At 59.7% G+C, this 12290-nt stretch overlaps 1 protein-coding gene across 2 annotated transcripts in view; it reads left to right on the top strand.

Moving 5' to 3' along the window:
- The first annotated feature begins 1392 nt into the window (after positions 1 to 1392).
- Positions 1393 to 12290, top strand: part of LOC137371071 (F-box/WD repeat-containing protein 7-like) — a 294578-nt gene continuing 283680 nt past the window's right edge. For both annotated transcript variants that reach the window (XM_068032971.1, XM_068032969.1), the window contains exon 1: positions 1393 to 1757. In XM_068032971.1, the coding sequence (XP_067889072.1) occupies positions 1647 to 1757 (111 nt within the window). In that variant the 5' untranslated portion in view covers positions 1393 to 1646. The remainder of the gene's footprint in view (positions 1758 to 12290) is intronic.

Below are 12290 nucleotides of genomic sequence, written 5' to 3'. Positions count from 1 at the left end.
TGTCCAGGTGTTACTGCATGTGAGGAATCAAGTGGTTGGAACTGAACACTGTGCAATCATCAGTGAACTTGCCCACTTCTGATCTTCTGATGGAGGGAAGGCCATTGATGAAGAGCCGATGCCCTGTGGCTCTGAGGTGATGCCCTGTGGCTCTGAGGTGATGCCCTGTGGCTCTGAGGTGATGCCCTGTGGCTCTGAGGTGATGTCCTGGGGCTCTGAGGTGATGTCCTGGGGCTCTGAGGCGGTGCCCTGTGGCTCTGAGGTGATGTCCTGGGGCTCTGAGGTGACGTCCTGTGGCTCTGAGGCGGTGCCCTGTGGCTCTGAGGTGATGTCCTGGGGCTCTGAGGTGATGTCCTGTGGCTCTGAGGTGATGTCCTGGGGCTCTGAGGTGACGTCCTGTGGCTCTGAGGCGGTGCCCTGTGGCTCTGAGGTGATGTCCTGGGGCTCTGAGGCGGTGCCCTGTGGCTCTGAGGTGATGTCCTGGGGCTCTGAGGCGGTGCCCTGTGGCTCTGAGGTGATGTCCTGGGGCTCTGAGGCGGTGCCCTGTGGCTCTGAGGCGGTGCCCTGTGGCTCTGAGCCGATATCCTGGGGCTCTGAGGCGCTGCAGCTCCGCCGACACCACAGCCCTCACAGGGCCATCAAGCTGCTCGATGTGCATGCGCCGCTGCTCCCGGCTGTCCACGTGCTTTGCTATGCTAGAAGCTCCGCCCCGTACACTGAGGATCCCATGATTGGCCGATTGCGAAGATTGCTAGGTCACTGCACCAATGGGTTGAGGGAGGGGCGGTCACGGAGTTCGCACGGCGGCCTGGGCCTCCGCTGTTGTCTGGCCCGGGAGGTTTCGGACATTATTAGGGTAGGGAGCGCATTCAGTAATAAATCGGGCCTGGAGTCTTTTTTCCTGCGATTTTTTTTCATTGTCTATTCTTTGAAATGAAGTTTTTGTTAAAAAGAAAACAAATGAAATCATTGGAGTGCCAGCCCCACCTACACTGAGGAGGGCGGGTTGTGCAGCGACCAATCCGAAGCGTGCTAATTTGATAAGCGTCTGTATCCACCAATTAGAATGCCCTATCCGTTTGATTGACACCGAGTGGGCGGGGCCACACTGTTGATGGATATTTGGGCTCGCCAATGGGGAAGAGGGATATTTGTGTGTGACATTGACAACAGCCAACTGCATTCATGACCTTGCTGGAGGGAGAATGGCGAGTGAGGTCTCCGATTGGTGGAGGAAGTATGGCCGGCGAGATGAAGGCCCAATCGACGACGGGAGACATTTGAATGGCATTTATTTCAGCCAATCAATGCCAACTGCTGTTCGATTGGCATTTACTTTGACCAATAATTACTTGGCAAATGTGGGCGGGCCACTTGGCTGCGAGCGGAAGTGGCGGGTTTCCCGATTGTTTTTCTGCCGGTTTCTGTCGCGGCTTTTTTTGTGGAAAGTTTAGCTTGAAAATCCTGGGGGAACGCGGGGGAAGCGGCGGCTTGATTCCTATTACCAAACCCCCCAACCCACTCATCGATATTCCTTTATAGGCCGGGAAGCATAGGATTTTCCTGAGCGGTCCCTGGTCCCTTCCATTGCTCACGCGGACTGTCTGAGTGAAGAGGGATAGTACGAGGCCTCGCGGCCTGGCGCCATGGAGTCGCCGGAGAAAGTGGATGTGAACCGGGCGAGCGCTGAACAGTTGGAAACAGCGCTGTTCGGGATCGGCAGGAAGAGGGCGAGAGCCATCGTGAGGCGGAGAGAGGTGAGAGTGTGTGGGAGGGGAGAGGGAGGGGTGGGTAGTGAGGAGGGGAGGGGAGAGGAAGGGAGGAGGAGGGAGGGGAGAGGAGGAGGGAGGGGGGAGGAGGGAGGGGGGAGGAGGGAGGGGAGAGGAGGTTGGAGGAGGGAGGGGAGAGGAGGGAAAGTGAGGGGTGAAGGGGCGAGGAGGGAGGGAGGGGAGAGCGGGTGAGGAGGGGGGTAGCGGGGTGAGGGGTGAGGAGGGGGGTAGCGGGGTGAGGGGTGAGGAGAGGGGTTGAGGGGTGAGGAGAGGGGTTGAGGGGTGAGGAGAGGGGTTGAGGGGTGAGGAGAGGGGTTGAGGGGTGAGGAGAGGGGTTGAGGGGTGAGAGGGGGGTAGCGGGTTGAGGGGTGAGAGGGGGGTAGCGGGGTGAGGGGTGAGAGGGGGGTAGCGGGGTGAGGGGTGAGAGGGGGGTAGCGGGGTGAGGGGTGAGAGGGGGGTAGCGGGGTGAGGGGTGAGAGGGGGGTAGCGGGGTGAGGGGTGAGAGGGGGGTAGCGGGGTGAGGGGTGAGAGGGGGGTAGCGGGGTGAGGGGTGAGAGGGGGGTAGCGGGGTGAGGGGTGAGAGGGGGGTAGCGGGGTGAGGGGTGAGAGGGGGGTAGCGGGGTGAGGGGTGAGAGGGGGGTAGCGGGGTGAGGGGTGAGAGGGGGGTAGCGGGGTGAGGGGTGAGAGGGGGGTAGCGGGGTGAGGGGTGAGAGGGGGGTAGCGGGGTGAGGGGTGAGAGGGGGGTAGCGGGGTGAGGGGTGAGAGGGGGGTAGCGGGGTGAGGGGTGAGAGGGGGGTAGCGGGGTGAGGGGTGAGAGGGGGGTAGCGGGGTGAGGGGTGAGAGGGGGGTAGCGGGGTGAGGGGTGAGAGGGGGGTAGCGGGGTGAGGGGTGAGAGGGGGGTAGCGGGGTGAGGGGTGAGAGGGGGGTAGCGGGGTGAGGGGTGAGAGGGGGGTAGCGGGGTGAGGGGTGAGAGGGGGGTAGCGGGGTGAGGGGTGAGAGGGGGGTAGCGGGGTGAGGGGTGAGAGGGGGGTAGCGGGGTGAGGGGTGAGAGGGGGGTAGCGGGGTGAGGGGTGAGAGGGGGGTAGCGGGGTGAGGGGTGAGAGGGGGGTAGCGGGGTGAGGGGTGAGAGGGGGGTAGCGGGGTGAGGGGTGAGAGGGGGGTAGCGGGGTGAGGGGTGAGGGGGGGGTAGCGGGGTGAGGGGTGAGGGGGGGGTAGCGGGGTGAGGGGTGAGGGGGGGGTAGCGGGGTGAGGGGGGGGTGAGGGGTGAGGGGGGGGTAGCGGGGTGAGGGGGGGGTGAGGGGTGAGGGGGGGGTAGCGGGGTGAGGGGGGGGTGAGGGGGGGGTGAGGGGTGAGGGGGGGTGAGGGGTGAGGGGGGGGTAGCGGGGTGAGGGGGGGTTGAGGGGTGAGGGGGGGGTTGAGGGGTGAGGAGGGGGTTGAGGGTTGAGGGGTGAGGAGGGGGGTAGCGGGGTGAGGAGGGGGTGGCGGGTGAGGAGGGGGGAGAGAAGTGTGTGGGGGAGAGAAGTGTGTGGGGGGGGAAGGGGGGGGAGAAGTGTGTGTGTGTGTGTGTGGGGGGAGAGGGGAGAAGTGTGTGTGTGGGCGGAGCGGGAGGGGGGGGAGAGAAGTGTGTGTGTGTGGGTGGGGGGAGAAGTGTGTGGGGGGGGGAGAAGTGTGTGTGTGTGGGGTGGGGGGGAGAAGTGTGTGTGTGTGGGGGGGGGGAGAAGTGTGTGTGGGGGGGGGGGAGAAGTGTGTGTGTGTGGGGGGGGGGGAGAAGTGTGTGTGTGTGGGGGGGGGGGGAGAAGTGTGTGTGTGTGGGGGGGGGGGAGAAGTGTGTGTGTGTGGGGGGGGGGGGAGAAGTGTGTGTGTGTGGGGGGGGGGGAGAAGTGTGTGTGTGTGGGGGGAGGGGGGGGAGAAGTGTGTGTGTGTGGGGGGAGGGGGGGGAGAAGTGTGTGTGTGTGGGGGGAGGGGGGGGAGAAGTGTGTGTGTGTGTGTGGTGGGAGGGGGGGGAGAAGTGTGTGTGTGTGGTGGGAGGGGGGGGAGAAGTGTGTGTGTGTGTGTGTGTGTGTGTGTGGTGGGAGGGGGGGGAGAAGTGTGTGTGTGTGTGTGTGTGTGTGGGGGTGGGGGGAGGGGGGGGGAGAAGTGTGTGTGTGTGTGTGTGTGTGTGTGGGGGGGAGGGGGAGAAGTGTGTGTGTGGGGGGGAGGGGGAGAAGTGTGTGTGTGGGGGGGAGGGGGAGAAGTGTGTGTGTGTGGGGGGGAGGGGGGGGGAGAGAAGTGTGTGTGTGTGTGGGGGGAGGGGGGGAGAGAAGTGTGTGTGTGTGGGGGGAGGGGGGGAGAAGTGCGTGTGGTTGGTGGAGGGGGGGGAGAAGTGCGTGCGGTTGGGGGGGGGGGAGAAGTGCGTGCGGTTGGGGGGGGGGGAGAAGTGCGTGCGGTTGGGGGGGGGGGGGAGAAGTGCGTGCGGTTGGGGGGGGGGAGAAGTGCGTGCGGTTGGGGGGGGGGGAGAAGTGCGTGCGGTTGGGGGGGGGGAGAAGTGCGTGCGGTTGGGGGGGGGGAGAAGTGCGTGCGGTGGGGGGGGGGGGAGAAGTGCGTGCGGTGGGGGGGGGGGAGAAGTGCGTGCGGTTGGGGGGGGGGAGAAGTGCGTGCGGTTGGGGGGGGGGAGAAGTGCGTGCGGTTGGGGGGGGGGAGAAGTGCGTGCGGTTGGGGGGGGGGAGAAGTGCGTGCGGTTGGGGGGGGGAGAAGTGCGTGCGGTTGGGGGGGGGAGAAGTGCGTGTGGTTGGGGGGGGGGAGAAGTGCGTGTGGTTGGGGGGGGGAGAAGTGCGTGTGGTTGGGGGGGGGGAGAAGTGCGTGTGGTTGGGGGGGGGGAGAAGTGCGTGTGGTTGGGGGGGGGGAGAAGTGCGTGTGGTTGGGGGGGGGGGAGAAGTGCGTGTGGTTGGGTGGGGGGAGAAGTGCGTGTGGTTGGGGGGGTGGAGAAGTGCGTGTGGTTGGGGGGGGTGGAGAAGTGCGTATGTGGGGGGGGAGGGGGGGGAGAAGTGCGTATGTGGGGGGAGGGGGGGGGAGAAGTGTGTGTGTGTGTGTGGGGGGAGGGGGGGGGGAGAAGTGTGTGTGTGTGTGGGGGGAGGGGGAGGGGGGAGAAGTGTGTGTGTGTGTGGGGGGAGGGGGAGGGGGGAGAAGTGTGTGTGTGTGTGGGGGGAAGGGGAGGGGGAGGGGGGAGAAGTGTGGGGGGAGGGGGAGGGGGAGAAGTGTGTGTGTGTGTGGGGGGAGGGGGAGGGGGGAGAAGTGTGGGGGGAGGGGGAGGGGGGAGAAGTGTGTGTGTGTGTGGAGGGAGGGGGAGGGGGGAGAAGTGTGTGTGTGGGGGGAGGGGGAGGGGGGAAAAGTGTGTGTGGGGGGGGAGGGGGAGGGGGGAAAAGTGTGTGTGTGGGGGGAGGGGGAGGGGGGAAAAGTGTGTGTGTGGGGGGAGGGGGAGGGGGGAAAAGTGTGTGTGTGGGGGGAGGGGGAGGGGGGAAAAGTGTGTGTGTGGGGGGAGGGGGAGGGGGGAAAGTGTGTGTGTGGGGGGAGGGGGAGGGGGGAAAAGTGTGTGTGTGGGGGGAGGGGGAGGGGGGAAAAGTGTGTGTGTGGGGGGAGGGGGAGGGGGGAAAAGTGTGTGTGTGGGGGGAGGGGGAGGGGGAAAAGTGTGTGTGTGGGGGGGGGGAGGGGGAGGGGGGAAAAGTGTGTGTGTGGGGGGAGGGGGAGGGGGGAAAAGTGTGTGTGTGGGGGGAGGGGGAGGGGGGAAAAGTGTGTGTGTGGGGGGAGGGGGAGGGGGGAAAAGTGTGTGTGTGGGGGGAGGGGGAGGGGGGGGGGAGAGAAGTGTGTGTGTGTGGGGGGAGGGGGGGGAGAGAGAAGTGTGTGTGTGTGGGGGGAGGGGGGGGAGAAGTGTGTGTGTGTGTGTGGGGGGAGGGGGGGGAGAAGTGTGTGTGTGTGTGTGGGGGGAGGGGGGGGAGAAGTGTGTGTGTGTGTGTGGGGGGAGGGGGGGGAGAAGTGTGTGTGTGTGTGTGGGGGGAGGGGGGGGAGAAGTGTGTGTGTGTGTGGGGGGGAAGGGGGGGGAGAAGTGTGTGTGTGTGTGGGGGGAGGGGGAGGGGGGAGAAGTGTGTGTGTGGGGGGAGGGGGGAGAAGTGTGTGTGTGTGTGGGGGGAGGGGGGGAGGTGTGTGTGTGTGGGGGGAGGGGGGGGAGAAGTGTGTGTGTGGGGGGAGGGGGGGGAGAAGTGTGTGTGTGGGGGGAGGGGGGGGAGAGAAGTGTGTGTGTGTGTGGGGGGAGGGGGGGGAGAAGTGTGTGTGTGTGTGGGGGGAGGGGGGGGGGAGAAGTGTGTGTGTGTGTGGGGGGAGGGGGGGGGGAGAAGTGTGTGTGTGTGTGGGGGGAGGGGGTGGAGAAGTGTGTGTGTGTGTGGGGGGAGGGGGGGGGGGGAGAAGTGTGTGTGTGTGTGGGGGGAGGGGGGGGGGGGAGAAGTGTGTGTGTGTGTGGGGGGAGGGGGGGGGGGGAGAAGTGTGTGTGTGTGTGGGGGGAGGGGGTGGAGAAGTGTGTGTGTGTGTGGGGGGAGGGGGGGAGAAGTGTGTGTGTGGGGGGAGGGGGGGGGAGAAGTGTGTGTGTGTGTGTGGGGGGAGGGGGGGGAGAAGTGTGTGTGTGTGTGGGGGGAGGGGGGGGAGAAGTGTGTGTGTGTGTGGGGGGAGGGGGGGAGAAGTGTGTGTGTGGGGGGAGGGGGGGGAGAAGTGTGTGTGTGGGGGGAGGGGGGGGAGAAGTGTGTGTGTGGGGGGAGGGGGGGGGAGAAGTGTGTGTGTGGGGGGAGGGGGGGGGAGAAGTGTGTGTGTGTGTGTGTGGGGAGGGGGGGAGAAGTGTGTGTGTGTGGGGGGGAGGGGGGGGAGAAGTGTGTGTGTGTGGGGGGAGGGGGGGGGAGAAGTGTGTGTGTGTGTGGGGGGGGAGGGGGGGGAGAAGTGTGTGTGTGTGGGGGGTGGGGGGGGGAGAAGTGTGTGTGTGTGGGGGGAGGGGGGGGGAGAAGTGTGTGTGTGTGTGGGGGGAGGGGGGGGGAGAAGTGTGTGTGTGTGGGGGGAGGGGGGGGGAGAAGTGTGTGTGTGTGGGGGGAGGGGGGGGGAGAAGTGTGTGTGTGTGTGTGTGTGGGGGGAGGGGGGGGAGAAGTGTGTGTGTGTGTGTGTGGGGGGAGGGGGGGGAGAAGTGTGTGTGTGTGTGGGGGGAGGGGGGGGGGAGAAGTGTGTGTGTGTGTGGGGGGAGGGGGGGGGGAGAAGTGTGTGTGTGTGTGAGGGGGGGGAGAAGTGTGTGTGTGTGTGGGGGGAGGGGGGGGGGAGAAGTGTGTGTGTGTGTGGGGGGAGGGGGGGGAGAGAAGTGTGTGTGTGTGTGTGTGTGTGGGGGGGGGAGAAGTGTGTGTGTGTGTGGGGGGAGGGGGTGGAGAAGTGTGTGTGTGGGGGGAGGGGGGGAGAAGTGTGTGTGTGTGTGTGTGGGGGGAGGGGGGGGGGAAGTGTGTGTGTGTGTGGGGGGAGGGTGGGGAGAAGTGTGTGTGTGTGTGGGGGGAGGGGGGGGAGAAGTGTGTGTGTGTGGGGGGAGGGGGGGGAGAAGTGTGTGTGTGTGTGGGGGGAGGGGGGGGGGAGAAGTGTGTGTGTGTGTGTGGGGGGAGGGGGGGAGAAGTGTGTGTGTGTGTGGGGGGAGGGGGGGAGAAGTGTGTGTGTGTGTGGGGGGAGGGGGGGAGAAGTGTGTGTGTGTGTGGGGGGAGGGGGGGAGAAGTGTGTGTGTGTGTGGGGGGAGGGGGGGGAGAAGTGTGTGTGTGGGGTGGGGGAGGGGGGGAGAAGTGTGTGTGTGGGGTGGGAGGGGGGGAAGAAGTGTGTGTGTGTGGGGGGGAGGGGGGGGAGAAGTGTGTGTGTGTGTGGGGGGAGGGGGGGGAGAAGTGTGTGTGTGGGGGGGAGGGGGGGGGGAGAAGTGTGTGTGTGTGTGGGGGGAGGGGGGGGAGAAGTGTGTGTGTGTGTGGGGGGGGAGGGGGGGGAGAAGTGTGTGTGTGTGTGTGTGGGGGGGGAGAAGTGTGTGTGTGTGTGGGGGGGGAGAAGTGTGTGTGTGTGTGGGGGGGGAGAAGTGTGTGTGTGTGAGGGGGGGGAGGTGTGTGTGTGTGTGGGGGGAGGGGGGGAGAAGTGTGTGTGTGTGTGGGGGGAGGGGGGGGAGAAGTGTGTGTGTGTGTGGGGGGGGGGAGAAGTGTGTGTGTGTGTGTGGGGGGGGAGAAGTGTGTGTGTGCGTGGGGGGGGGAGGGGGGGGAGAAGTGTGTGTGTGCGTGGGGGGGGGAGGGGGGGAGAAGTGTGTGTGTGCGTGGTGGGGGGAGGGGGAGAAGTGTGTGTGTGCGTGGTGGGGGGAGGGGGAGAAGTGTGTGTGTGCGTGGTGGGGGGAGGGGGAGTGTGTGTGTGCGTGGTGGGGGGAGGGGGAGTGTGTGTGTGCGTGGTGGGGGGAGGGGGAGTGTGTGTGTGCGTGGTGGGGGGAGGGGGAGTGTGTGTGTGCGTGGTGGGGGGAGGGGGAGTGTGTGTGCGCGTGGTGGGGGGAGGGGGAGTGTGTGTGCGCGTGGTGGGGGGAGGGGGAGTGTGTGTGCGCGTGGTGGGGGGAGGGGGAGTGTGTGTGCGCGTGGTGGGGGGAGGGGGAGTGTGTGTGCGCGTGGTGGGGGGAGGGGGAGTGTGTGTGCGCGTGGTGGGGGGAGGGGGAGTGTGTGTGTGCGTGGTGGGGGGAGGGGGGGGTGAATGTGATGTGGGGGGAGGGGGGGTTGAGTGCGTGGTGGGGGGAGGGGGGGGTGAGTGCGTTGTGGGGGGCCGGGGCGGGTGAGTGTGTGGTGGGGTGAGATAGAGAGGGGGAGGGAGAGTCGTCTCCTTTTCTCCAAGGAGAGTGTGAGGTGACTCATTTTGGGAGGACTAACAAGGAAAGGGAAGTGCAGAGGGACCTTGGTGTACTGGTCCATGGATCACTGAAGGCAGCAACACAGGTAGATAAGGTGGTTAGGAAGGCATATTGGATTGTTGCCTTTATTAGCCGAGGCATAGAATATAAGAGAAGCGAGTTTATGATGGAGCTGTATAAAACACTAATTGGGCCACAGCTGGAGTACTGTGTACAGTTCTGGGCACCACACTATAGGAAGGATGTGATTGCACTGGAGAGGGTGCAGAGGATATTCACCAGGATGTTGCCTGGGCTGCAGCATTTCAGCTATGAAGAGAGACTGGATAGGCTAGGGTTGTTTTCCTTGGAGCAAAGAAGGCTGAGGGGGGACATGATTGAGGTATACAAAATTATGAAGGGCGTTGATAGGAAGAAACTTTTTTCCTTAGTGGAGGGGTCAGTAACCAGGGGGCATAGATTTAGGGTAAGGGGCAGGAGGTTTAGAGGGGATTTGAGGAAAAAATGTTTCACTCAGGGTGGTTGGAATCTGGAACGCACTGCCTGAAGAGGTGGTAGAGGCAGGAACCCTCACAACATTTAACAAGTTTTTAAATAAGCACTTGAAACGCCATAGCATACAAGGCTACGGGCCAAATGCTGGAAAATGGGATTAGAATAGGTAGGTGCTTGATGGCTGGCACAGACACGATGGGCCGAAGGGCCTATTTCTGTGCTGTATGTCTCTGACCCCAGTTTCTCCCAACCTAACGTTGTAACTAAAATCCCTAATCCCTGGAACCATTCTAGTAAATCTCCTCTGCACCCTCTCAAGGACCCTCACATCCTTCCTTAAGTGTGGTGACCAGAACTGGAAGTAATACTCTAGTTGTGACCTAACTACAGCTTTATAAAGGTTCGGTATAACTTGGCTGCTTTTGTACTCAATACCTTTATTTATGAAGCCCAAGATCTCATGAGATTTGTTAACTACTCTCAATATATCCTGCCACCTTTAATGATCGATGCATGTGAGCCCCCAGGTCCCAGCTTGACTAATCTATTTGAATTTATTGATGAAGTAAGAGAGAAGGTTGCTTAAGAGAACACAATGGGTGTTTTTGTCATTGTCTACTTGGATTTTAAGAAAGCCTTTGACAAAGTACCACATAAAAGGCTGGTTAACAAAATTGAGGCTCATGGAATAAGAGGGTCAGTGTCAGTTTGGATTAAATAAAATTTGTCCAAAGGATAGAAATAGTTAGTCATAGTAAATGGTTGTTTTTTCAGATGGAGGATGATGGACACCAGTGTTCGCCAAGTGTCAGTGCCAGGACCACTGTATATAGCAATTACTTGGGTGTTGAAATCGAGTAACATTTCCAAATTGGCTGATGATACCAAACTTGGAGGTGTGGCAGATAGTGAGGAAGATGCCATTTGGCTGCTAGAGGACAGAAGTTAGCAGAATGGGCAGACAGGTGGCAGTTGGTTTTAATACAGAGAAGTATAATTTTTTATTTTTTTTAAATTTAGAGATACAGGACTGAAACAGGGCCTTCAGCCCACCGAGTCTGTGCCGACCATCAACCACCCATTTATACTAATCCTACATTAATCTCATATTCCTCCCACATCCCCACAATTCCCCTACCACCTACCTATACTAGGGGCAATTTATAATGGCCAATTTACCTATCCACCTGCAAGTCTTTGGCTGTGGGAGGCCACCGGAGCACCCAGAGAAAACCCACGGAGTCACAGGGAGAACTTGCAAACTCTGTACAGGCAGTACCCAGAATTGAACCCGAGTCGCTGGAGCTGTGAGGCTGCGGTGCTAATCACTGTGCTGCCCTAAGGCAATGCATTTTGGCAGAAGGTAATAGGGAGAAGCAATATAGACTAAGTGTTACAGTTCTAATGCATGTGCTGGTACAGAGGGACTTCAGGGTTCATGTGCATATATCTCAGAATCATAGAAAGTTTAAGGTGCAGAAAGAGGCCACTTTGCCCATCATGTCTGTGCCGGTCAAAAAACGATCCACTTATTCTAATCCCACCTTCCAACATTTGGTCCGTAGCCCTGCAGATTACAGCACTTGAGGTGTATATCCAGACTCCTTTTGAATGTGTTGAAGGTCTCTGCCGCAACTACCCTTTCAGGCAGTGAGTTCCAGACCTCCAGTACCCTCTGGGTGAAAAACTTTTTCCTCATCTTCCCTCTAATTTTTTTACCAATCACTTTAAATCGACGCCCCCTCGTCATTGACCTCTCTGCTAAGGCGAACAGACTCTTCACCTCCAGTCTATCCAGGTCCCTCAAAATTTTGTACATTTCGATCAGATCTCCCCTCAGCCTTCTCTGTTCCAAGGAAAGCAATTCCTCATAGCTGTATTTTTCCAGTCCCGACAACATCCTTGTAAATTTCCTCTGTACCCTCTCTAGTGCAATTACATCCTTTCTGTAATGAGGTGACCAGAACTGCACACAGTACTCGAGCTGTGGCCTAACCAATGAGTTATACAGTTCCAGCATAACCTCCCTGCTCTTATATTCTATACCTCGGCTAATAAAGGAAAGGATTCCATATGCCTTCTTAACCACCTTATCGACCTATTCTGCTCCCTTCAGGGATCTGTAGACATTCACTCTAAGGTCCATCACTTCCTCGACACTTCAGTATTTTCCCATTTATCGTGTATTCCTTTACCTTGTTTGGCCTCCCCAATTGTGTGACCCCACACTTCTCCAAGTTGAATTCCATTTGCCACTTTTCTGCCCATCTGACCAGACCATCAATATCTTCCTGCAGCCTACAGCTATCCTCCTCACTATCGACCACATGGCCAATCTGTGTCGTCTGCAAACTTCTTGATCATGACCCCTACACTTATGTCCAAACCGTTTATATATACATCACTAGAATCAGGGGACCCAGTACTGAGCCCTGTGGAACGCCACTGGAAACAGCCCTCCAGTCGCTAAAACAGCAGTCAATAATTATCCTTTGTTCCCTGCCATTGAGCCAATTTTGTATCCACCTTGCTGCATTTCCCTGGATCCCATGGGATTTTATTTTTTTAACCAGTCTGCCATGTGGGACCTTGTCAAAAGCCTGCTAAAATCCATGTAGACCACATCAACTGCACTACCTTCATCTATCTTCCTTGTTACTTCAAAAAATTTGATCAAGTTGGTCTCATAAGATCTTCCCTTAACAAATCCATGCTGACTATCCTGTGCCTTTCTAAGTGACAGTTTATACTGTCTCTCAGAATAGATTCCAATAATTTGTCCACTACTGAGGTTAGACTGACTGGCCTGTAATTATTTGGTCTATCTTTCGCTCCCTTTTTAAACCGAGGTACAACGTTAGCAGTTCTCCAATCCTCCGCCACCACACCTGTATCCAATGATGACTGGAAAATGATGGTCAGACCTTCTGCTATTTCCTCTCTTGCTTCTTTTAACAGCCTGGGGTGCATTTCATCTGGCCTTGGTGATTTATCAACTTTCAAGGATGCAAATTCCATTAATAGTTCCTTTCTCCCTATGTTTATCACATCCAATACTTCACACTCCTCCTCCTTAACTACAATATCTGCATCGTCCCTCTCTTTTGTGAAGACAGACACAAAGT

This window comes from Heterodontus francisci, chromosome 6, assembly GCF_036365525.1.
Source record: "Heterodontus francisci isolate sHetFra1 chromosome 6, sHetFra1.hap1, whole genome shotgun sequence".
NCBI classification, from domain to species: Eukaryota; Metazoa; Chordata; class Chondrichthyes; order Heterodontiformes; family Heterodontidae; genus Heterodontus; species Heterodontus francisci.
Note: the sequence above shows the minus strand (reverse complement) of the source record. Positions and strands in the feature narration are given on the sequence as shown.